Source organism: Spea bombifrons, chromosome 3 (assembly GCF_027358695.1).
Source record: "Spea bombifrons isolate aSpeBom1 chromosome 3, aSpeBom1.2.pri, whole genome shotgun sequence".
NCBI classification, from domain to species: domain Eukaryota; kingdom Metazoa; phylum Chordata; class Amphibia; order Anura; family Pelobatidae; genus Spea; species Spea bombifrons.
Genome location: NC_071089.1, coordinates 117,697,639 through 117,723,790, shown reverse-complemented (window position 1 = coordinate 117,723,790; position 26,152 = coordinate 117,697,639). Strand labels below are relative to the sequence as shown.

At 41.3% G+C, this 26,152-nt stretch overlaps 2 protein-coding genes across 2 annotated transcripts in view; both read right to left on the bottom strand.

Annotated features, from left to right (window-relative positions):
• Positions 1–434, bottom strand: part of ELP3 (elongator acetyltransferase complex subunit 3) — a 45,353-nt gene extending 44,919 nt beyond the window's left edge. The window contains exon 1 of the mRNA XM_053460724.1: positions 268–434. Within this exon, the coding sequence (XP_053316699.1) occupies positions 268–286 (19 nt within the window). The 5' untranslated portion in view covers positions 287–434. The remainder of the gene's footprint in view (positions 1–267) is intronic.
• Positions 435–8,093: 7,659 nt separating this feature from the next.
• The window catches only part of FBXO16 (F-box protein 16), a 32,038-nt gene continuing 13,979 nt past the window's right edge, over positions 8,094–26,152 (bottom strand). Inside the window, exons 5-9 of the mRNA XM_053458617.1 lie at positions 25,051–25,215; positions 21,933–22,159; positions 14,798–14,900; positions 9,641–9,866; positions 8,094–8,194 (exon numbers count right to left, since the gene is read on the bottom strand). Of these exons, the coding sequence (XP_053314592.1) occupies positions 8,127–8,194; positions 9,641–9,866; positions 14,798–14,900; positions 21,933–22,159; positions 25,051–25,215 (789 nt within the window). The 3' untranslated portion in view covers positions 8,094–8,126. The remainder of the gene's footprint in view (positions 8,195–9,640; positions 9,867–14,797; positions 14,901–21,932; positions 22,160–25,050; positions 25,216–26,152) is intronic.

The window sequence follows — 26,152 nt, the reverse complement described above, 5'->3', positions numbered from 1 at the left end:
CTCACCCTTCTTCCCTCACACACACACACACACACACACTCACCCTTCTTCCCTCTCACACACACACACACACACACACACACACACACACACACACACACACACACACACACACACACACACACCCTTCTTCCCTCACACACTCACCCTTCTTCCCTCACACTCACCCTTCTTCCCTCACACTCACCCTTCTTCCCTCACACTCACACTTCTTCCCTCACACTCACACTTCTTCCCTCACACTTCTTCCCTCACACACACACTCACCCTTCTTTTTATTCTTCATAGTATCGGCTCCTTTGCGTTTTCCCGAGCGATCACGCACTGACAGGGAAACCACGAGTGTTTAGCTCCTGGTGACGTCAGGACACCAACTTCTCTACGGTATCCGCGCAGAGCCAAAATATTACGGCACTTTCACAGCGGAAGACGGAAACTACGAAGGTCCAAACCTCATCCCCGGCGAAGCGCGCGGCGGTGATGGGAAGCAGGAGGGACCAAATCTCGTAAGGTTTCGCTTTGGTACCTGAAGGAAGCGGTTTGGTAATGTGACGTCAGGTGTGTTCAGGTCTTACACAGCACATCATCACCCTCGGGTTACTGAGCATGATGGGAGTTATTTACTGAACCCACGCAAGGTATATATATTGTACTTTTCAGGACAAGAAGAGCATGCTTTCTTTTTTGGTCATATGATCTAATTTACTGAAAAACTAAATTATAAAATTGAAAAAAGGCATTTTTTTCTTTTATTTGTTAACTCTTTTACTCATTTACCCAATACCCAATGTTTTTATATTTTTTTGCACGTTATGGGGCAATAAGTACAAGTAGCATTTTGCGATTTCAAAACCATTTTTTTACAAATCTGGTCATTCTGCCCCCATGTCCTCTGATTTAAAAGCTGTTATTCCACTGAAATAAAACATTAGTTGCGCTCCAGTATGTTAGTCCAATAAACCTTACCAGATCGGTCCCATTGTACAGCGCTACGGAATTTGATGGCGCTAAATAAAACATTAAATAATAATAATAATAATCTGCCCATTCACTCTTTTCTCTAATCCTTTAATCACATAAACATTTTTTTTTTATTTAACCTATCAGCGTCGGCTTTATTGTCCCAGCCCCCAAAAAATCTGAAAGCGGCAACTATTTACATATTATTTTTATTTACACAAAAAAATATTTCTGGGCATTTTACAGAAATGGGGAAAAGAAAAAATGTCGGTGCGCTAAGCTAGTCACAGGCTCAAATAATACAAATGTATAATATGAGGCCTACCAAACAGGTGTAAGCATGCAGCAAGAAACAGTGTATTGGCTGTACAATGTATACAAGAAACAAAAACTGTCTGCGCTTCTTACCCTAATAAAGTTGGCAACAAATATATAAACACAATATAAATGAGAGGTTTTGGTTATATGAATTGGCCAAAGCATAATTAAGCTCACCCGCCACGTCAAGGCACACTCTCAATAGGGTGAGAACCTACTCTCACCTCCTACATAGTGGACACACAAAGCAGTTTATACTGCTACCAAAACCTTATTAATGTGTTGGGGGAGGTGCAATTAAACCTCCTCCCTATTAACCCCTGGACAGCAAGTATAAACTGCTTTGTGTGTCCACTATGTAGGAGGTGAGAGGAGGTTCTCACCCTATTGAGAGTGTGCCTTGACGTGGCGGGTGAGCTTAATTATGCTTTGGCCAATTCATATAACCAAAACCTCTCATTTATATTATGTTTATATATTTGTTGCCAACTTTATTAGGGTAAGAAGCGCAGACAGTTTTTGTTTCTTGTATACATTTTACAGAAATAGAAGGGATCTTCCTAAAGCCACATTTGCTAAATCCAGCGGAGCAGCTGAACACCTTTTTTTTAATCATTTTAATATTTAAAAACTGTGTGTTGCCCCTAAGGCACCCCCATCCTGCTAGGCTTATGTGGTGGTGATGTAGTTTCAAAGAACCCCCAGGTTTCCCTTCCAACCTTCCTACATTTCTTTAATGAATAGAAATCTGTATCGTATCACACGTCCAGCCTATCTAAACCCCAGATGTTGAGCGTAGGTATCGCACATTCTATTTTGACTGCTATACAGGATTAAGGATTTGAATTACGGAAAAACCACATGATGTACTGTACCTAAAAATCAAATTAGCTAAAACTATCCAAGCCATGCAGCACTCATATGCAAAATAAAATCTAGAATGGCCGCTGTCCCCGTGGCAGGTAATTATTTGACTGTTCTATTTTAGAATGCAAGGTGCGGAGATGTCCTAGAATTCTAATCGTGTTCTAATTTAGAATACTCTGTGTCCACGGGTTTCAGAATACTGATCGTGTTCTATTTTAGAATGCTTGGTGTCAGATAATCATTTTACTGTTCTTTTTTTTAGAATGATTGGTTTGCAGGAATAGTTTTCTATTTCAGAATGATCGGGGTGCAAGTGTTCCAGAATTCTGCTAGTGTTCTGTTTATGAATGGTTGGTGTCCCGATTGTTCTATTTTAGAATTCTCGTTGTGCCTCATGTCTCAGAATTCTAATATTGCTCTGTTTGTAGAATGCCTGGCGTTCCAGGTGCGAGCTCTGTGTGCAGGTGTTCCAGAACACGGATAGTGTAGACGCTCCGTTCTCAAGCGTCATAGAATTTCCATACTGTTTTATTTCAGAACGTTTAGTGGCCTGGTTTTGAAATAATTACCGTATGTCACTGTCCGATTATAGAATGCTCACTGTCCCTAGTGGAAGAAAATTCTGATATTGCTCTGTGTGCAAGCATCAGAAACGTCTCATAGCGTTGTCTGTGACTGTCAGAAAATGTTGTTACTTTTCTATTTTAGAATGCTCGTGGTCCAAGTGTCCCAGAATTCTGATAATGACATTATATCTTCAAGAAGCATGGCACAGGGCATTTGGAGGAGCTGGTTTTGGGGGTCCCACTGGACAGCGGGGGCCTCCATAATGCCAGTGAATATTCTAATACCGTTTTATTTTAGATTTTGCTCTGTGTCCCAAATGTCGCAGAATTCTGATAATGCTCTGTTTTAGAATGTTTCGAGTCCCGAGAGTAAGACAATTCTCATACTCTTCAATGTTAGAATGCACATTGCTCCAAGAATCGCAGAATATTGCAACAGCCCGGGGAATTCTGATACCGTTCTACATTAGAATGCGCGGTATTCAGGAGTCAAAGCATTCCGTTAACGTTGTTTTTTTTTTTTGCATGTGCTGTATTGCAAGAGACACACAGATCATAGAACACATGATATAATAATCTAGCGAATCGTACTAAGAGGGTCAGATAATACGGATATTGTTAGGTTATAGGCTGCATTGTTCCAGGTGAGATACAATTCTTTGTTCCAAGGATGAGATGATTTGCATACTGTTTGTTCGCGTGAGGTGCGAACGCGGCATGTCACCAGTAGATGGCAGCCAAATCCCATTTAGTGGCACAGATTTATGAATATGTAGCCCATGCGCAGGCACGTCTGTTCATCACATAAAGTTTAAACTTTATCTTCAATGGTGAATAGAAGGGTGCTAGAAATCACCATTGGACAAATCTTCATTAACTAATCACGCAAAAAAGCTGCTTTATATGCAACAAATGAGAGAGGTGCTTTTGTTGCAGGAAGAAATATTAACCAGAATCATTTAAAAGTCACATGCCCATGTGAATAGTCACGAAAATGTATCACGCTACTATAGTGCTGTGTCTCATATGTTACTTGCAAAATGTGCTGGATTATTTTAGGCAGCCCCTCTTTCCTCCCCGGTGCCCCTCTTTCCTCCCCTGCGCCCATCTTTCCTCCCTTGATGCCCCTCTTTTGTCCCCTGTGCCCATCTTTCCTCCTCTGCGCCCATCTTTCCTCCCTTGATGCCCCTGTTTCCTCCCCTGTACCCCTCTTTCCTACCTTGTGCCCATCTTTCCTCCTCTGCGCCCATCTTTCCTCCCTTGATGCCCCTCTTTCCTACCCTGTGCCCCTCTTTCTTCCCCTGATGCCACTCTGTTCTAGCTCTGTTCTAGCTCAGGGTATCGCAGGGTTCTACAGCCCTAAATATCACAATAATGTGCAAAAGAAATGATAAGAGAAACATTTATACATTAAACAGTGAAAATACATTATTCTTCTTCTAAATTCCAAAAACAGCCAGTAATAGTTCCCAAACGTAAGTAAAAAATCTCAGCGAAGACTCTCCTCTACCCCCGCCTCTAATAACCCCCCCAAAACAAAAGCGTCCTTCGTTGGGGTATTTGAAATGAGGAGAGGGATGTTTTGTATTTCGTGTTTTTCTGATGATCTTTTTCTCTCTGGATTTCAAGTCATCTAAACAAAGCAGGAAGACCAAGTTGCGTTTAGATCCGTTTAGCGGATCCATTGAGGCGAGTATTGCTGATCCGCGCGGCGGTTCGAAGGTTAGACAAGATCAGCGGGCCGGTGACGGACGAGAGGATGAACCGCATACAGATCAGCCAGAAAGTAGGAAATGTCAGCTTTTTGGGGCATTTTTGTAGACCCTCAGTATATGTTGTGTCTACTTTAACCGGAATTCCCTTTTCTATGGATCCCCTCGGCTGGCAGCGTTACGTCACATATTACTAATAGAGCGCCAGCAGATTCCGCGGGAAAGAGTAAAATGCAGAATAATAATAAAAAGTGACAATAAGATTAACAGAAAGGCATACTGGAGAAGAGGAGCCTGATCTTGTGAGCTTACAATCTATTAGGCAGTTGAGGGACAATGACACAGAAGGTGAGCGACGGCTCGGCTGAGGATGATTTGATCGGAGCGAGGGCCATGTAGGGACCTGTCCAGTTACCAAACTTACCGATCCGGTTTACTCATCAGGCCAGGGTTAAAATGCCGCCTGCCCTGCCCAGGAAGCCAGCCACGCGCATACTACGGAGTAAATAAATGTAAGTACAGGAGGAAGGTGTTGTTAGTCCAAATCAGTTCCTGGAGCTATCTTACAATCACCTGAACCATTTAAAAAATGTCAGCACGTTATAGTGCCCTGTAACATGTATGATGGATGTAAGGAGGTGACAGATGCCCTGTGAATGAGATCATATCACGTCACAAACAACGCGTTTGGTCCCGATGACTTCCTGAATGTATGGACTTCCTGCCTGTGTGCGACAGTTTGATAGACGTTTAAAGAGGCGCTCTTACGGAAGGTAGAAGATAAGCCGAACCTTCATCTTATCCACAGTGTCATAAACTTATCTAATGTGATCGATCGCCACTTGGCCTGTATTATGACATCATACCAGTACTGCTTATCCTGGGGCACTTTGCTTTCCTACCTACCTGCCACAGGGGCACTTTCATTTAAGTTGGAGCCTTTAGCAAGACTTTGTTGTGACTTTATGACCTTTTGATTTACCCCATTTAATTTATAAAGCCATTCCCTGCTGTTTCTATACACATTATCGGGGCTTTTAGGGCCGTAGAACCCTGCGATCCCCTCATACCCACATATCACAAAATGAATAAACACAAGTCACAGGCTGCGGGAGTGAAGATCGATCGAATAAATTATTTATTAATTAAAATAACCTAAGCACCTAAAATTAATATACATCTTTAGGTTAAAAAAACAGTATTTATACCATAATAATAGTATATATATACAAATATATAATATATAATGGTGAATGTAATAATTATTGCAGATCAAGGTAATGTGAAACGCGTCATCCATATTAAAATAAAAATGAAATAGGAGGGGTTTATATGGGAAAATCTGACTGCCTTTAAAATTAATTTTTTTAACTCTTTGGGGTGAAAGTCTTCTTCGGGGTTAACAGATACGTGGAAGGGATGAGCTTTCTGGACACCACCGTATTTAAATATTGCAATTTCAAATCTACATTTTGAATTAAAAAGTGGAACTTCCCCTTTAATGAATGTGCAAGAGGTTTTTTATTTTATAGTTTTTACACATTTTAAAATAAAGGTTTTTGAACGTTACCGGGTACGTAAACGGGACGCAGCTTTGAGGTTTGGTTAACTAAGCGGCTGGAAGAAGGGTGAGTTTGGTTAAATGGTGCTCAATGAGGTCATCTTATGTCATCAGGCAGGAGAACCAATCATTTCCAGGGATAATGAGAGTTGTTGTAGAGATCCTTACATCGTTCATTAGATGCGTTATCTATACAGTGACAGCTGGCGGCCCTATCATTTACCCCAGGGCCGATTGTTCAGATAAGCCCAGAGATCTGGTGAGTAGTCTTACTTCAGTCTGTAGATAAGATATTTAACCCTTGTGTTTCAGGGCCTCGCATCATTTCACATGTTTTTACTCATTTTTTCTGAAACCCCACGAGACCACGAAATAGATTTTTCTGACGTTAAGTATTAATTATTAACAAGCAGATAACCAAATTGGAGATCCGGTATAAAGTAATAACTGCACTCGCTTAGTAGATCTGCCATTAGAATTTTTCCTCGAAATGTTTTTCTCTATGGCAACCACCTATGAGTGCCTAATTTTATGTCACATGCTAAATAAGGGTTCCTGGTAAAAAAAATCACATGATTAACAATGGTCCCTTGAATTTTTAATTCACGTTTAGTTTAAAAAAAAAAAAAAAACCCACTGGGGACCCCCCTTCCCAAACCATTCTGTTTTTTAAGGGTTATTAAGTTGATATTCAGTACTTGAGACTTTATGGCGGGGAGCTGATTAATTACATTGAGTGCTTTAAATACACGATTACATTGATTTTGGCTTTTTGTGTCGCCGACACGAATATACATTTTCCTCATTGTAGCTTTTATTTATTGTCTGTAAATAAACTGTGTAATAAACTGTTATTTACATATTTTATTCAATTATATACATTACGAGAACCAAAAAACTTTTACTTAAAGGTGATTTTTATTATTTTTCCAAACATGAATAAGTCGGACACATTAACCCTTCATTGTGTACATGTTTAGACGTAATCAAATGGAACATATAGTTTTAATAAATTAGCATATTTGCTTATATTACGTTTGCATTGACAAAAACCTGTTTTTTTTTCTCATTTTGTCCCAATAAACTCCCTTCATCTGCAGACCTGGAGCCGCCGTCGCTGTCAGTCATGTGATATTTGGGGTGACTTTCCCGGCTCAAACACCACACTGAGCTGATGCTTTATGGCGATGCTAATGAAGTCCCTTCCTCCATAGACTTTCATTAGTCAGAGAGTCCGGCTGGGTGATTAAGACTGAGCAGTAGTGCAGAAGAAAAAAAATGGCACCCCACAGACATGACCTAAATAAACATTATTTATGGGAAAACAAACCTGCGTCTTTACACCAGAGGCCGCGTCCGGCCAATTCCAAATCGCACGAGCGGCTGCGCCGTAAAGATACAGAAATTTGACATTTTGCATTTTTAATGATTTCACTTTTTCACTTTTTCAAAAAAAGTAATTATATCCACAAATGATAAAAAATGGTTTTAAAAAATAAATAAATAAGTGTATAAAAATACGTGTATGGCCATATATGGAGCAGATGATTTATTTCGGGCTATACTAATTTGCACCAATCGGACTATGACATCATATTCATTTAAATCCTATGGAGGTTTTCATTATTTTTCCTACTTTTCACTCAATGATTAAAATAAAACAAATATAATCTCGCCCCCACACCCTCCCCAATAACATTTCAAGAACATGCGTTTCATTAACCCTTGGATTACCGGGAGAACGGAAAGCAGTTGGTTTAGTGATGTCACGGAGGCTTAATGCGCCTTGACGTGAAATGGTTAAATGCCATACTTGTATTTTATTTTACTATTTATTCACCCCCGCCCCCCAAAAAAGCACACAGCGGGCATGTAATGGGATGTAATGTCCATTGTAAAGTTATCTGTCCCCTAAGCCTTAAGGCGTTAGAATGTCTCGTTAATCACTGGGGGGGGCAGGACGGGAGACGCTTATAGACAGAGATCCAATCTAAGGCACTGTAGAGGTCAGAAAGAGGAAGAAGAGGTCATCGGGTGAGGACGGGGACACGGCGGCGCTGATCTCAGGCACGATAACCCACCACGTTCGTTCGTTTATCCCCTGCCTGCACCAGGAGCAGCAGGCGCCGCTCGCGCATGTTCCTATTCCTCGTCCGATCCCTGGTTCGATGGCGGCAATTCCCACGGCTGGCTCTCAAACAGAGAAACGGCTGAAATGGGATAAAAAATAAATCAATGTAAATGAGTTGATGACATCAGCAGAAATCATTTTACTTCCTTTTGGACCCGCAAAGCTTTTTTATGTTGTCTTTACTTTACATCAAAAGTTAAACTACGGCCCTATTTTGGACTGGGGGATGTCATGCGCGGTCTAACGCTGAAACATTTCAAGTTCCCATCCAAGTGAATCGTACAAGCGATCGATCGTGTGAGATAACGTGTGAGATAACGTGTGAGATAACGTGTGAGATAACGTGTGAGATAACGTGTGAGATAAGTGCATTCCTCGGATACTGATGAGTAAAACCTCATTTATCTTATTTTTTTTTTTTAAAGGAATTTCTTATAATTAATTTATTTACCGTATTTGCTCGATTATAAGACGAGGTTTTTTCCAGAGCAAATGTTCTGAAAAATACCCCTCGTCTTATAATCAGGGTCGTCTTATAATCAGACCTCAAATAGGTCTGACTATGAGACTAAGATCCAGATCCCCCACAGCGATGCAGAGGACCTGGATCCTCCTGTGTTAACCTCCCCCCCAACTTACCGGTGCTTCTGAGTCCCCGGTGCTTAGTCCGGGCTGTGTGTAGAGCTCTACGCGATTCGCGTGGAGCTCTACATGCTGCCCGGACTAAGCACCTGGGGCTCAGATGCAGGGGACCTGGACCCTCCTGTGTTATGCGCCCCCCCAACTCAGAAGCACCGGTAAGTTTGGAGGAGGGAGGGGGAGTGGTAAATGGGGGGGTGTAAGGCATTTCTGGAGGCAGAGTGCTCTGTGAAATGCCTTTTAACCCCTTTAATGCCACTCTGCCTCCTGAAACGGCTTAAACCTCCCTATATGCCACTCTTCCCCATAATATGCCTTTTAACCCTCTAAGTGCCAGAGTGGCATATAGGGTTAAAAGGCATATCATGGGGCACAGTGGCATATAGGGTTAAAAGGCATATCATGGGGCACTGTGGCATTTAGAGGGTTAAAAGGCATATCATGGGGCACAGTGGCATATAGGGGGTATAAGGCATTTCTGGGGCAGATGTGCATAACTGGGGGGCAGGTTGGAAAATAGAAGGAAATAAAACCAAAATATTTTTCTCAAGCATACCTTTTATTAAAAAAAATAGTTTAAATGAATTAACATTTACTGGTAAAACTTTTTTCCTATAGGGTCGTCTTATATTCAGGCTTTTTCTTTTTTTTCCTAAATTAATATTAAGATTTGGGGGGTCGTCTTATAATCGAGCAAATACGTTATATTACGCGTACAGAACCGGGATCAGGGCCAGACTGGGGATAACGAGGCAGTCCTGGCACTTTAAGGCCAGCGGCTTGGTGGCTGCTGGATATGACGAGCCACATGTTCCGTCCTTAACCCTAACACACAACTGCAGACCCTTAGAACACCTGTGGATAAGCAGGCACTATGTGCACTTACTTGGAGAGCTCCGGGAGGTCCTCGCGCATGCCTTCCTGCCCCTCTCAGATATTTTGGGTATCGCTGCTCGGACGGGCGCAGGACGTATCCCAGCATTCCACTGGGTGCTCTGCGCCAAGCTCTTGGCTGTAGCTTTGGTCGCTGGGTACTCGGCAGACTGGTGAGCTGCCCAGCTGGGCCTGGATGGAGAGTTGGCGATGTTACCGAAATCGGCCGACAGGGACATCTACGGGGAACAACACATAGAGATTGTAACTGCTGGTCTCCGCACCCACGGGGCAGTAACATTTAACCCTTACTCCACCAGACTTACTGAACTGTAAAGATTTCACCTACTTGACTTCACTCTATATATGATCAATGGCTTTCCCTAAAACGAGATCACTTAATACAGAAACCTAGAATATGCCGGCAGATCGGCCCCCCGTCCAGTCTGCCAGTTTCTCCCGCTGTAAAGACGTTGGTCTCGTCTTAGATTCAGGAGCCGTATGTCTATCCCATGCATGCTTAAACTCCCTCACTGTATTACCCTTCTACCACTTCTGCTGTGAGGCTGTTCCACCTATCTACCACCCTCTCAGTAAAATAAATGCTGTACTTTGTTAAAGACATATGCAGTCTAAAAGCATAGCCACGACGGTCTGAATATCATATTGTCGAAGCCCTGCAGAAAATGTGGCCCCACTTCTTATATATAAATTATAGAATTGTTTTAAAATCTCTGCCAACAGTTCAAGGGGCCAACAGGAACACATTTGTTTTATGGGGTGTGGTTAGGGGTGTGACTAGGGTGGAGCTTTACTGAGAACTTTTTTGTGACCTGTTGGTAGCTGCTTGCGTTTAACATATTTTATAATATATTTTATAAAATATTAATATAAAATAAAATTTATTATTATTATTATATTATTATTATTATATTTAATATATTTTATTTTTACAATTTAATTTGACTTTAAGGTTTGTAGAGTGAAACACTCATCCCCAGCAAACATACTGGACACCTAAAAACGGGGACAAGAAAAAAAAAAGGACAGAGGGATCCGAGTCCAAATGAGGGACTGTCCTTTCTAAAAAGGGACACTTGAGAGTTATGGATATAATTTTAATGCAGAAACATGGCTTGCGTCACAAACAGATAATACTTTTAATACACTTTTAACTCCTTTAATCTGTACACGATCTATGAACAACACAAAACTACTTTTATTCTGCAAACACATTTCAAACAATGACGGATCTGTCGGTTTCTCGTCCGGCATTCCTGCCCCATAAGCCTCTCTCCAGTTGCTGACAGCTTCTTAAGTCTCGATGACAGCCTTACTAAGTTGTCCTCTGACACCTTTACTCATCCGTTTAAAGTGACAGATTGACTTTAAACAGTCACATATAGAGCGCTAACTACACAGGTGTGAGGGACCCTTCAAAAAACAAAGGGCTATCTGGATGGCTTAGCGTTTGGCAATTTGCCAGCAAGTGGTCTTTGCCGTCTCATTATCATTCCATTTAAATTCTTGCGGTGTGTACACAGGCTGCTCTAGAATATACAGCACCTTTCAAAGGTTTGGGGTCACTTAGAAAGGTCCTTGTTTTTGAAAGAAAAGCAGATTTTCTCTATTAAAATGAAACATGAAACGGATCAGAAATCCAGCGCAGACGGGGTTAATGCTGTAAATGACTATTGTAGCTGGAAACGGCTGATTTTTAATGGAATCTCTTCATAGGCGTACAGAGACCTTTATCACTCCCATCAATCCTGTGTCCCAATGGCCCTTTATCACTCCCATCACTCCTGTGTCCCAATGGCCCTTTATCACTCCCATCACTCCTGTGTCCCAATGGCCCTTAATCACTCCCATCACTCCTGTGTTCCAATGGCCTTTTATCACTCCCATCACTCCTGTGCTCCAATGGCCCTTTATCACTCCCATCACTCCTGTGCTCCAATGGCCCTTTATCACTCCCATCACTCCTGTGTTCCAATGGCCCTTTATCACCCCCATCACTCCTGTGTTCCAATGGCCTTTTATCACTCCCATCACTCCTGTGCTCCAATGGCCCTTTATCACTCCCATCACTCCTGTGCTCCAATGGCCCTTTATCACTCCCATCACTCCTGTGTTCCAACGGCCCTTTATCACTCCCATCACTCCTGTGTTCCAATGGCCCTTTATCACTCCCATGACTCCTGTGTTCCAACGGCCCTTTATCGCTCCCATCACTCCTGTGTCCCAATGGCCCTTTATCACTCTCATCACTCCTGTGCTCCAATGGCACGTTGTGTTCGCTGATCCAAGTTTAAGTTTAAAAGGATAATTGATGGTTAGAAACCCCTTTTGTAATTATGTTACAGACAGAAATGTCCTTGTTTTACCTGAAAAAAAAACAGCTGAGTGACCCCAAACTTTTGAACGGTAGTCTGTAATATATATTTAAATCCGCACAAGTCATATCTGGACGGACAAGTAAATGAAAAGCGTTTTTTCACGTGATGACACAGGTAATGGACATGCTGGGTAGATGACAGATGCTATATAGGGGAGCAGACGTGCGGATACGCAATGACGGGCAGATTCCGTGTGAAGAGGGGACTTGGCACGTTACACGGAACACATGAGTGGCTTTTAGTGAATGTGGCCGAGATGTAGAAACATGCAGCTTGTGTCACCTGTACCTGAATCCCACCCTCTGTACTTCGCAGCGAGGCTTGGGGGTGCTTCGGAAAACGACAGAGAAGTTGTTATATTTTTTGAGGCAAAAAAAAACAATAATTGTGTTCTGTTTAAGGCTTCCAAACGACGTAAGAAAAGAAATTGTCTCTGTGGGTTTATATAAATACACCACGGGCTTAACTAAAGACAACGGGCCGCAGGGTTTCACTTTTAAATGAGAAATGTGGACAATTCTGCTTTATCGAGTTCCGAAACGCGATCACTTCCAAAAATGAACCCGATGTCTTTGGAGTGTATGTAGATATATATACGGTACTGTGCAAAAGTTTTAGGCAGGTGTGATAAAATGCTGTAAAGTAAGAACGCTTTCAGAAATTATCATTTAACAAAATGCAGCGTGAGTGAACGGAAGAAAAACCTGAATCATAACAATACTTGGTGCCTTCATGTCAGCATCAGTTCTAGGTACACTCAGTCACAGTTTAAGGAACTCGGCAGGTTGGTTGTTCCGGACATCTTGGAGAAGCAACCGCAGTTCTTCTCTGGATTTAGGCTCCTCGGTTGCTCCTCAAACTTGCAAGGAACCTCCACCGTGCTCCTCTGCTGCCTGCAGACACTCATTCTCTCCAGCCCTTCAGAAAACAAACCGCCTTCCGCTACAGCCAAATATTTCTAATTTTAACTCATCGGTCCAGAGCACCTGCTGCCATCTTTCTGCATCCCATTGTCTTTGTTTTTTTAAGTTGTTTGGTCTTTTTTCATGTGGGAGGTTTGGCTTTTTTGCCACAAGTCTTCCACGAAGACCACTTCTGACCAGACGTCTCCATGCAGTAGATGGGTTTCATAGGGTCCTTCTGTTCTCTGCCGATGCTGAGCTGATGGCACTGCTGGACATCTCACGATTCTGAAGGGAAGTAGACATGAAGAGTCTTTCATCTCCCGCAAGTTTCCACTGCGTCTCCAGTCCTCAACATTTCCGGTTTCTTTGAGTTTCTTCTAAAGAACTTGGAGAGAACATCTGGAAACCCCGGTCTGCCTTGATATTTCTGCTGGGGAGAGACCTTGCGGACGCGGTGTAACTGCCCTGTGTGTTGTTGCTGTGCTCAGTCTTGCTGTGGTTTATGACCTTTGACATTAAACTTCAACAACATTCACCTTGTTAGTGAGTTTGGATCTTCCCCACTCAGTTTTATTCCTGACACACAGCTGTTTCTGTATCAGTTAATGATTGTGTTTCACTCTATATATTAAATTGAGGATCATTAGCACCCGGTTGGTATGATTTTTTATTCATACACCTAACTATATGTCTACAAAAACCCTGACTTTGTGCAAGTGTAGCTCGAAGAATTGATGCTGTTTAGAAGGCAAAGGGGGGGTCACACCAAATATTGATTTGATTTCGAAAGCATTTTTTCACACAGGCCGAAAATGTTTGCGCAGTGCTGAATATCTGTGTCTGGTCTGTAGCTCTTATAAAGTGATGAGCCAGGGTTCTAGGCATCTCTTGAGCAGACCCACATACCCAGTGATCATACATGTCCCCTAATACCTTCTCAGGGGTGTACCCGTCCCAGCTTGGGCTTATGTGCCACGTGGAATCATCCCTCCCGACCCAGACCCTCCGCTTGTGTTCTGTAGCGGCTGCCTCCGCAGAGAATAAGTCGGTGTCCGGTGAAATGTTCTCACATTAGGAACACTTTAGACATTAAATAAACCGATGAAGCATTCAGGCTATAGGACCATTAAAGGTGTTTAAAGTGCCGTTAAACAGTTTTTGACTCTTAGGAAAACAATTAGGCAAACTATACTTACTTATTCAAATTAAAGTTAGTACCGTTGTTCCCCTTAAATCACATTTTATTGTCCCCACCAAAGTAGAATATGCATTGATTAAATAAAGAACAAATACATTAAAAGTATTGTATTTTCTAAATTATAAGATCCAGATCCCCCGCAGCGCTGCAGGAGGAGAAGGCAGAGTGGCATATAGGGGGTAAAAAAAAATATCAGGGAGGCAGAGTGGCATATAGGGGGTATTATGCATTTCTGGGGGTAGAGTGGCATATTAGAGGGTATAAGGCATAACTGGGGGCAGGTTGGCAAAAAAAGGAAAAAACAACAAAAAATGCATTTTTCTCAATCATAGTTTTTGTTATTAATTATTATTATTAATATTTACTGGTAAAACTTTTTTCCAATAGGGTCGTCTTATATTCAGGCTTTTTATTGCTTTCCTAAATTATTATTCAAATTTTGGGGGGTCGTATTATAATCGAGCAAATACAGTACTTATGGAGAAGCTGCAGCTACACGGCTGCAGATGTCTTCACTCCTTTGCTAGTGAAAGGCTGTGTACAAAGCATTTTGGTGTGCGTGTGCGTGGGTGCTATCCATAGTGATGACATTTATCTCTGGTAATTTCACAATAAACATATTATTCTTTCAGTTTTTTTAAAATCTACAGTGAGAAGTGAAATTATACCAGTGACTTCGCTTTCCGTAACTTGTAAGAAGCCGATGAAGGTCTCTTCTTTTTCTCCGACCCCGGCTGATTGGGACGCGGCGTCCGGACGCTTGGCTTTCGCCTGAAGATTTTTAACAGAGAGGTTAATGTTACACAATGGTTTTTTGGGGGGGGGGGTCCAAATAAATATATTTCCTTGTTTGATTTAGTGAATCGGGGCCATAGGTTCAGTAAAAACACTGAGCGTTCCCAAGTATAAGCGATCTATGAAGTTAAGCTGCTGCAGAACTTCTTGGAAGAGATATCATTATAATAGAAACTTCCCCGCTCCCTCCTGGTGTAATACATTGTGGTCGGGGTCTGATAGGTCCATAGTCTGTAAGGTGTAATATATTTCTGTTGGGATTTTTCTAAATAGGCCACAGTATTTTATTGAATGAAAAATGTAATGTAATTTATTTATCATAATTATCATAAAAAAAAACATAAAAAGAAGCTTTTTCGGAATATAACTTGAAAGAGCTGTTCCGCTCATGTCAATCAAATAACCCACAGCAAATATCAATGTATTATTTGTTTAAGGTTTAATAATCACATTAAAACAACCTGGAAACATTTACGTTCTCAGTTCCTATGGCAACGGCCTATTACTTTCTGCTTTTGTGCCACGTGACAAATAAGTGTTCCCAGCAAAAAAGTATGAATGAGACACAACTTTACATAATTAAGTCATTCGTTCTGGGGAGGGTTTGGGGCATGCGGTGGGAACAGGAATAACGTTTCTAATTCTCCATTTAGTTAAATTTAGCAGCATGGGTGGAACAGCAGCTTTAATAAATAAAAAAAAAAAAGGTCAATATAGTGCCGGCTTTTGGGAGAATATGTCGGCTACATCGTGACTGGCAGACGAGTTTCTGCGTATTACCCCGTAACCTGTAGTTATATCGTTGAGTTATGGGAAGGGAGACTCGGCCGGGTCACCCCTATGGAATCCGTCCCTTTGATCCATTACAGAAAATTATTTATAGCGCCTGGGAAAAACGCTCATTTTCCTTTGAAGGCGTCACGTAATATTTATGTTTTGTTTCATCTCTCAGACAGTCGGTGTGAAGGGTTAATGATAAGATCTGGGGGGGGGGTTTCCTACTAAACAGGAATGTTGACTTTTGTCCAGACGCTCGAGCCGTCCTCCTGTCTCATACAGGAGAGAAATGATGATGGATCGGAGCATTTTCTACCCTGCTTTGGGGGACATTAGGGTTAAAACTGCAGGTGGAATGCTGGCCGGGGGGGCCACATCGCTTAACCCTTTGAAGCCCAGAGGGGAGGAGAAGGCGTTTACATGGTTCTGTAGTCTTATCATCAAGGGTTAAGAACTAACACCTTTTGCAACAGACTTGTTAGGTTCAAAAGGAGGTATGATGATATAAGATGATAGCAACGGGGGTATCAGAAACCTTCTTCTGCTCTAAAGAGTAGGAACGGGTTGCAAAAGTCATCTACTTCTGATACTGTCCTGTTATAGATTGTTCGCTTTACTAAATGTCGTTTATTGGGGGCATTGTTCTATTTTAGAATGCGCATTGTTGTGAGGGTAAGATCATTCTGATGTTATTCTATTTTAGAATGCGCGGTGTTCCAGGAGTCATAGAATTCTTATGCCGAGTGAATGTTGTTCCTGTTCTTTTTTTAGAATGCTTTAAAATGAGCAATGTTCCATAAGTCAGAGAATTCTGATACTGTTCTATTTTAGAATGCACAGTATTGCAAGATTCAGATAATTAGGATAATGTTCCATTAAAGAATGCATTGTCTGCAAGGTAAGACAATTCTTATACTATTCTTTTAAAATGTTTTACAATGCACAATGTTTCAAGAGTCAGATAGTTCCGATATTATTCTATTTTAGAATGCACAGTGCTCCAAAAGAATTCGGATGCTGTTCTAATTTAGAATGAACGTTGCTCCATAATTCCAACACTTTTGTATTTTAGAATGCACCGTGTTCCAACAGTCAGAGAATTTTGATACTGTTCCCTTTAAATGAGCACCGTGTCCCAAGAGTCAGGTAATTCAGATACTATTCTATTAAAAACACAAAGCATTCCAAGTGTTTGGTTTTACCATGCACAATGTTCCAAGGGTCAGATAATTCGGATGCTATTCTATTTTAGAATGCATGGTACTCCAAGAGTCATGGAATTCTCATAATGTTCAATTTTAGAATGTACAATACTCCAAGAATCATTGAATGCTAATGCTACTTTATTTTAGAGTGCACAGCGTTCCCGATATAATAGCATTCTGATACTGTTCTATTTAAGAATGCACAGTATTCTAGGAGTGATTTTTGATACTTTTCTATTTTACAATTCACAGTAGTCTAGGATTCATAGAATGAGCAGTGCTCCGTGACACAATTATTAGAATATTTGAATTTTAATAATGGTCTGTTTTAGAATGCACCACGCTCCAGGGGTCACACAGTGCTTTAGAATGCATGGCGATTGAAGAATCATATACATTTGCTACTGTCCTATTTTAGAATGCACAATGTCCCAAAAATAATTGAATCTTCATTCTTTTCTATTTTAGAATGCACAGTGTTCCAGGAGTAAGATCATTTCCATACTGTTCTATTTTAGTATTCCAAGAGTGATTCAATTTTGCTACTGAACTATTTTAGAATGCATGAGATTCCAGGAATCATATAATTCCCGTAGCATTCTACTCTGGAATGGACAGTCTTCTGTAAATCTAATCATTCTGATACTGTTTTATTTTAGAATGAGCAATGGAATTTTGATTCTTTTTAGCATACACCATGTTCCAAGAGTAATAGGCTTTTGCTACTGTTCTTTTTCGAATACAAAGTATCTGAGCCAGAGAATTCTGATACTGATCTATTAAAGAATGTACAATGTCCCAAGAGTCAGATAACTTAATAATGCTCTGTTTTAAAATGCACAGGTATTCTAAGAGTGTTACGATTATCAGTGTTTATTTTCAAATGCACAGTATTTCAAGAATAATAGAATTCCAATACTGTTCTTTTTTAGAATGTACTGTGCTGCAACAGTTCTATTTCATATTCTGTTCTATTTTAGAATGTTTGGTGTTTTGAGTGTCATTTAATTCTATGATTGTTCTAGTTTACTGTGCTCCAAAAGTCAGAGAATTCTGATACTGTTCTATTTTAGAATGTGCAGTATTCCAGGAGTGATAGAATTCCCATAGTACTCTATTTTAGAATGTACAGTCTTGCCTAAATGAATTGCGTTCTATTTTAGCACCAACACTGTTCCAATAGTCATATCATTCCTATGGTGTTCTGTTTTAGAATGCAGTCTTCCAAGAGTCATATAATTCTGGTACTGTTCTAACTGAGAATAAATACTCAGTGTTTGAAGAGTAAGATGATTCTCATAGTGTTTTATTTTAGAATGTGCTGTGTTCTAGAAGTCATAGAATTTTGATGTACTTTAGAATGCACAGTGTTCCATGTGTCAGGCATTTTTTAAAATGATCTATTAGAAAATATACACAATATTCCAAGAGTGATACTGTTAAAATTTGTTACACTGTTCTGTTTTAGAAAGCACAGTGTTCCAAGCGTAAAATAATTCTCATACTGTTCTGTTTTAGAATACACAGTGTTCCAAGAGTTGTAGACTTCTATAAGATTCCCATAATACTCTACTTTGGAATGTAGTCTTCCATGTCATAGAGTGTTCTATTTTAGAATGCACCATGTTCCAAGAGACATTTCATTCTGACACTCTTCTATTTCAGCATGAACAATGTTTAATTGAGTTATAGAATTACCATACTTAGGAATTTATACAGTCAGAGAATTCTAATGCTGTTCTATTTTAGAATGCACAGTTTTCTAAGAGTGATAATAAATATAATAATAATTTTTATTATTGTTGTTCTTATTATTATTATTATTATTATTATATTTTAAGAAGGAACACATTCCATAAGTCGGACAATTCCAACACTGTTCTATTTTACAATGCATAGTGTTTAAAGAGTCGCAGGATTCTGATGGTGTTCTATTTTAGAACGAACTGTGTCCCAATAGTCATAGATTTCTAAGAAATGTTCTTCTTTTTCGAAAGTAAGAAAATTCTATTTAAGAAAACACACTGTTCCAGATCATTTTGATAATGATCTGTTTTAGAATGCACAGCACAGCATTCTAATCTGGAATGTAGAGTGTTCTGTAAGCCTGAAAATACTGACTGTGCTCTTTTCTTAGAATACAAAGTGTTCAAAGATTTAGAGAATTCAGATACTGTTCTGTTTTAGAATGCACAGTGTTCCAAGAGTCAAAGAGCTCTGATACTTTTGATCTTTTTTGCAATTCATTGCAAGAATTACAGAATTCAGATACCAATTCCGATTTAAAAAATAAAAATAATAAAAAAATAAAATAATTCTCATGCTGTTCTGTTTTAGAATGCACAGTATTCCAAGGGTTCTAGAATTCTGAGTGTTCCATTTTAGAATGCACACTGTGAGTCGAAGACTTCTGGTAAGAGCGTCCTATAGAGTCTTACGGCAAGTTAAGTGTACATTGTTAAGCAAACTATCACGTTCTCATCTCACAAAGGCATTGTCAGTGATTCATAACATAAACTTCTATATGACCTCAATTTGTCCGAACATTCCTAATGTCCAGAGACAACCAAAAAAAAGCAGCACTCATGATAGAGATCTAGCTGGCCCCCGTCTCCCATCCATCACTCTTATCACATTGTCCTGTAGTTTGTTTTTCACACTGGGGACGGATCAGGGATGGTTAAGAATCCATCATTAGCCTCTTCTCACCTGAATGCACCGGGTAGGATACACCTCAACGGCAAATACTAGCTTTAAATAACATTTAATGACATGCATGTCAGTCTGTGGGAAGCCTGCTATATATATATATACAAAGGCAAGGAATTTAGAAATATATCCAACTAGTAAATCCATCTGTTTGAAAAAAAAGTAATTTTCGGGAAGGAGTGATGTAATGTAAGGAAGTTTTACTTTAAGGAAGATGGTAGGTAAGTGGAACAGCCTCCCAGCAGAAGTGGTAGAGGGTAATACAGTGAGGGTATTAAACATGCATGGGAAAGTCATATGGCTCCTGAATCTAAGACGAGACCAACGACTGATTAAGGACCTTTGCTTAACATATCGTTTGATACAATGTTTTGTTTAAATGGAACTGCAGCTTTAAATGGCTGTGAGTTGGAAAATGTTTCAAACGGTAATAAAGGCAGAAAGTTTCGAAAGCACGGCCTAAGACTCTGCCTCCAGCCGACAGGATATTAACCTATTAACGGAACATTCGATGAACGGCAAACACTGAATGCCGCTCATTGATAATTCTGCGGCCTGCCCTAGAGGGGTATTTAGGCAGGAGAATGGAAGGACTTGTCCCTTTACCCCCTCATTCTATAGGCCTGTGCGCCCTCCCTGCTGGAGCTCCCGACCCATTGTCACGTCCTATTTCCCGGCTATTGTTGGTCCTGGGGGTCAAAAGATACCATTGACAATGCATGTGGCCACCAAGTGTTCCTGATGGCCACCAAGATTTTAGAAATCCTGCAGGGGATGTATAAGGCGTTCTGGGGGCAGGGCCACATTTTTCCCTATAGATATATAGTTTCCCTATAGTTTCTATAATTAGATTACAATCTTTGTACAGCGCTGCGGAATCTGTCAGCGCTTTATAAATAATGTATAATAATAATAATTACAATGACCTCGTTATAAACAGCTTATCCTTTACCTAGAGAAAAGCTTTCACCGAGAGAAAGTCAAACCATCACATGATACAGAATATATAAAAAATACATATTTGCCCCAATATATGCCAAACCAGATTGTAAAAATAAACTACATCATTTCTCAGTAAATTTACCCAAAATAAGTGGCCGCCTATACACTTAGATGCAGGTGACAGGTCACATAGGAAGGGGTTAAATTCTATAATCATGCTACAGCAACAAAATAGAAGTAGAAGATACACATGTCTACAGGTATCCGTTTTACTATGCTGGGGACGGCTACAGCTCCCATCAACTTCATCGTCATTCTGGCTGAGGGTGATATGAGCTGCAGCTCACCGGGCGATGTTTATTGAGAAAAATGATACTAATAATATTTTTTTATAAAAAAAATTATTTTGTTTTTCCAGAACGGAGCTTCGCACGTACACTTAACCCTCAAGACTTCTGCCGAGGAAAGGAGGCTTCCCATTGGCTGTCCACTAGACTACAGAAATAATTGTATAGCGACTGCTATATGAATTGTCATTCCATACATCCCCAAGGATATGGTTAATATAACTTATTTATTGTGTCTTAACATACTATATATGAAGCTCCTTAATATATATATATATACATACGGTATATTGGTGCTTATACACTAACAGTATCCCAGTGGCATCGATACATTGTATTTATTTCCGGTATATATCTCCATTGTGATCTAGATTTATTTATTATATATATTGTATGTGTATTGAATAAAATGTATTTTTATGTAAATATATTGTGGCATTGAGTCATTTTGGGGCTGTCTTTCTCGTTTTGTATATTGGATCTCTGATTTCTGACTCGGTTATGCGCGGTGCGTCTATACATTAAACATATATGTACATTTAGTACATACAAAATAAAAAAATCTGCTCACAATAGCGTGTAAAATAGCACGTTTTGGAAGTGTTCTGACATTAGGCTGCACTTAGTTATTAGAACTCTCCAGATTCACTAAAATGTTTGCAGGCGAGTAGAGGATTTAATCCCTGACTTCATTCTACATTATGAAGGGCCCACCCCAGGGAGCATGGACTCACCCGCTGGCTGAGCTGGCCCTGTATAATGTATAGTTACACCGGTGAGAGCCCACGCCTTGTTCTAGGATACACTGACCGACTAAACGGAGTCAAGAAGCTTCAAAAGACCTAGAACGCGTGTTCTCGTAGCATGGGGGTGTCTGACCACTTTTTTGAGGATGGCATGGAATGTCCTCTAGGGACTACATGGTTAAAGACGGGTGATGTGGTTACTTCTGAACCTGAACTATGTTGTGATAGTTTCTTTGTGGAAGACCAGGGGTCGGATGGTAAAAAGAAGGCTGCGGTACTCACGCCTGCCGAGACTGCTCCGCGGGGTCGTAGTTATCGAGGTAGTTGAATCTTATGGTGTCGGTCGGGTGTTTGTCGGACGATCGCCACGGCGGGAGATCCTTTCTGCCTTTGCTCTGTGATTTGCCAGCCGCGGGCTGCTGAGCGGAGGGAGAGGACAGCTTCATACCCACTGATTCTTTGGCTATCGGCTGAACGTCAATGACCACAAAATCGTCTTTCGGCGGAGTCTGGGGAGGGAAAGGATAACGGTTAACACCATAACCTGTAACACATGAGCTAGCGATCCATTGTCGGCGGCCGAGCATATCTCAGTCCTAAATATCTTCAATAAAAATATGTTTTGGCTGCGTTGGGTTCCCGTGTCCTGCTTAGGGTGCAAGCTATGTCTCTACGTGGCTGTTCCTGCACTAGCGAGGTGAAAGGAACATCAGTATAATTTATATGATATCAGGGTTGATGTACAGCCTGGGGGGAATGTCAAAAAAGATGGATTCTTCCATGTCAGATGGCTTCCCCATTCACAGGGTGTCAAGGGCAGGCCATCCTACTTTGAAGTCCTGGAGGCCTCTGAATGCCATATAACCCAGGGGAAGAAAAGCACCAAATGTGGCCCGTGGTGGCCCTTCTAGATTCTCACGCGCTTCTGAGACCTCTCTGCATTAATGACCTCTCCTCATTTATTTATACAAGAACCCTACGTGATAGAATCTGAAGGACACGTGGTTCCTCCGCGGTGCTCTAGGTGGTCCCATGGACCAGCAAAGACCACGCTGTGGCTTCCCGGTTACAAGTGATCTCTACTTCACGTGATAACTTTACTGAAAACAAGGATTCCACAACATCTGGTGGATAGCCGCTGGCTCCCATTTTTACACGGAGCGCGATGTTTTCACCAAGTGGCCGAGCCTGTACTTGCCACGCAACCGGCTTTACCCCACATCTGGAAGCTTGGCTCAGCTTTCTTTCAGATACAAGCAGGGCCGGCCCTACAATGGAGCCGACTAGGGCAATTGCCCCAGGCGGCACTTTAGAAGGGGCGGCACTTTGCCGCCCCAAGCGTTTTTTTTGGTTGTTTGTTTTGAAGCGGAGGAGAGAGATGAGGGGCGCCGAGTGGTTTTCGCTTACCCGCTCGGCGCCCCTCTCTCTCTCTCCTCTGCGGCGAGTCTCCCTGTTCAGTCTCGGTGCCGGCTTGTAATGCAGAGCGCCGGAAGTGACGTCAATTTCCGGCGCTCAGCATTAAAAATCGGCACCGTGGCAGAGCAGGGAGACTCGCCGGCAGGAAAAATGGCGTCAGCGAAGTTTAAAATGCCGCATTTTAAACTTCGCCCCAGGCGGCGTTAAGTCTTCGGCCGGCCCTGGATCCAAGCTTACTGTGAACTCATCAGACGGGGTAGAGACTGACGATCGCAGGACACAACGCGGACTTTTACTGATAACTCACAGTTAAAAGGCACGCAGGGGTATCAGAGGACTTAATTAAGGAACATCTTGAAGCAAACGAAGGCACTATCTGCGAATCCAGCACAGAAAATGATCAATCGCCTATCATTTTTATTTAATGCCCGGTTTTTAAGTTATTTGAGCTGCAGCTCCTAAAACCCTACAAGAAATAGCAGGGGGGGATATTTTTTATTAATAAAAAAATATTAAAATATTATTTTTTATTATTATTATTATTCATTGAAAAGGGAGAATCATGATTAAAATGTTGCGTATAAGTTTCAGAACTGGAATGGAGGACTATCTGGAACGTCACCCTCTCGTTCTAAAAATCATTAAATTCTAGAAAAGATAATAATGATAAAACTGGAAGGTGGAGACAATATATTTGGTTTATTGACGACAAATGATCAATCAATATCAGTTCGTAAAAGAGATATCTACAGGGCGATCCCTAGGAGCGTCTCGTCATGAGGTCATCATGGTGAATTAAGGTAAACGTGCGCGTCTGAAAACAGTCCCGCTATGAAGTTTGCAAAGCCCTCTGGGAACTCTAATTGGAGACATGCAGGTAATGAGGCACGGTATGTCACTTTTTGATTCCTTGCCCATGGTTTAATTTGACTGCTGTTAATCGGCTGGATGGGAACATGCGCGACCCATGCAAGTATTTCAGAGAAGGAAGATGCACCGTTATCTCTGTGTATTCACGTCTGTCAGCGACCGATCCACCCGCGTGTGCAGTCTCCGACCGCCACCGACCATGCTGCCTCTCCTGCCTCCTACGCTGTACTGGTGATAAGCCGGTTCCCACGCGCTGCCACCGGTGTCCACCATTAATTACAGGGATTATTATTATCTTTTATTTATACAGCGGCTGCTCTCATAACACCGAGCGCACTCTGCTACGGTAACCGCTTATTCTATAAGGAGGCTTTTAAACAAATGAGTTACCCGCACGCTACCGTTCAAAAGTTTGGGGTCACTTAGAAATCTCCTTGTTTTTGAAAGAAAAGTAAATTTTGTCCATTAAAATAACATGAAACAGATCAGGAATCCAGCGCAGACGGGGTTAATGTTGTAAATGACTATTGTAACTGGAAATGGCTGATTTTTAATGGAATCTCTTTATAGGCACAGAGAGGCCCTTTATCACTCCCATCACTCCTGTGTTCCAATGGCCCTTTATCACTCCCATCACTCCTGTGTTCCAACGGCCCTTTATCACTCCCATCACTCCTGTGTCCCAATGGCCCTTTATCACTCCCATCACTCCTGTGTTCCAATGGCCCATTTTCACTCTCATCACTCCTGTGCTCCAATGGCCCGTTATCACTCCCATCACTCCTGTGTTCCAATGGCCCTTTATCACTCCCATCACTCCTGTGTTCCAATGGCCCTTTATCACTCCCATCACTCCTGTGTTCCAATGGCACGTTATCACTCCCATCACTCCTGTGTTCCAATGGCCCCTTTATCACTCCCATCACTCCTGTGTCCCAATGGCCCTTTATCACTCCCATCACTCCTGGGTTCCAAAGCCACGTTGTGATCGCTGATCCAAGTCTAAGTTTAAAAGGCTAATTGCAATTATGTTACAGCCAGAAAAGTCCTTGTTTTCCATGGTAACAGCTGACCCCTAACCTTTGAGAACAGTAGTGTATATATTTAGACTCACCCTCGGTCTGGTGACATGAAGTTCCTTAACCATCTCGATATACTGCCTCTTCCAAATGCTTTGTTCAAACGGGGTGGGGGAAAAGTTGATGTACCACCCGAAACGCAGGCACTTGGGCATCCAAAGCTGATCCAGTTCCGTTAGACTCTTCCAGTGCCAGCTCACCTGGATAAACAGAAAAATATATTTTACTCCTTGCCCACAGCAGCCAAAAAACTTTTAGATTAATCACGGCAGTCTAGAAGTTTTACGGATATTTTTAATAATAAATTCCAGCCTTCCTATTGGCCGAGAAGATATAATTCGATGGGCATTTTGGGCACTCGTGCAGCCCGTGGTCTATTTGTTTTTTTCTAAAGATACTGCATGTGATTGAAACGTGTAATAAATAACAAGAATAAAAATTAAACTGTATCCTGAATCTAAGACGAGACCAACGACTGATTAAGGTTTGAGTCTTTACAGCAGGAAAAACGGGCGACTAGACGGGGGGCCAAATGGGGCCGGCAGATTCTACGCTTCTATGTATTATCAACCTTTGTACATGCGCGGTTCTGGATGCCATACTGACACTTTGCTATTCACGGCACGAAATCCTGACAAATATTTAAACACGGGATTTACAGAATTATTCATTTTTGTGTGACTGATGAAATTCTGGAAAATTTGGGAACAAAACCATATATTTTTGCAATTGTTTGCAATTCTTCAATTGTTTTTTTCTGCTCACGCGGAACGAAACTTTACAGACTTATAAAGAGGGGGATCGATGGGGAGCCGATGGGAAATAATACGTTCTAAGCAATTAAGGTTGGGAAAAAATTGCTTTTGATCCAAAAGAAGGTAAAAATAAAAACGCCCCAATTACACTATTTTTAAAATGTTGCCACTTAGGGGGGAAAAAAACTTTCTTTGTGACTCCAGAAGCCAATCGGATTTCTCCTCGGATCGAGAAGCTCTCAAATATTAATGTATATTCTATAATTTATACCCCCGTATCTGATAGAACCTCCTCTCTTGACGGTGGATTCCGTACCTTTACTGCCCTCACTGTAAAGAATCCCTTCCTTTGTTGTGTGTGAAATCTCCGCTCTTCCCGTCT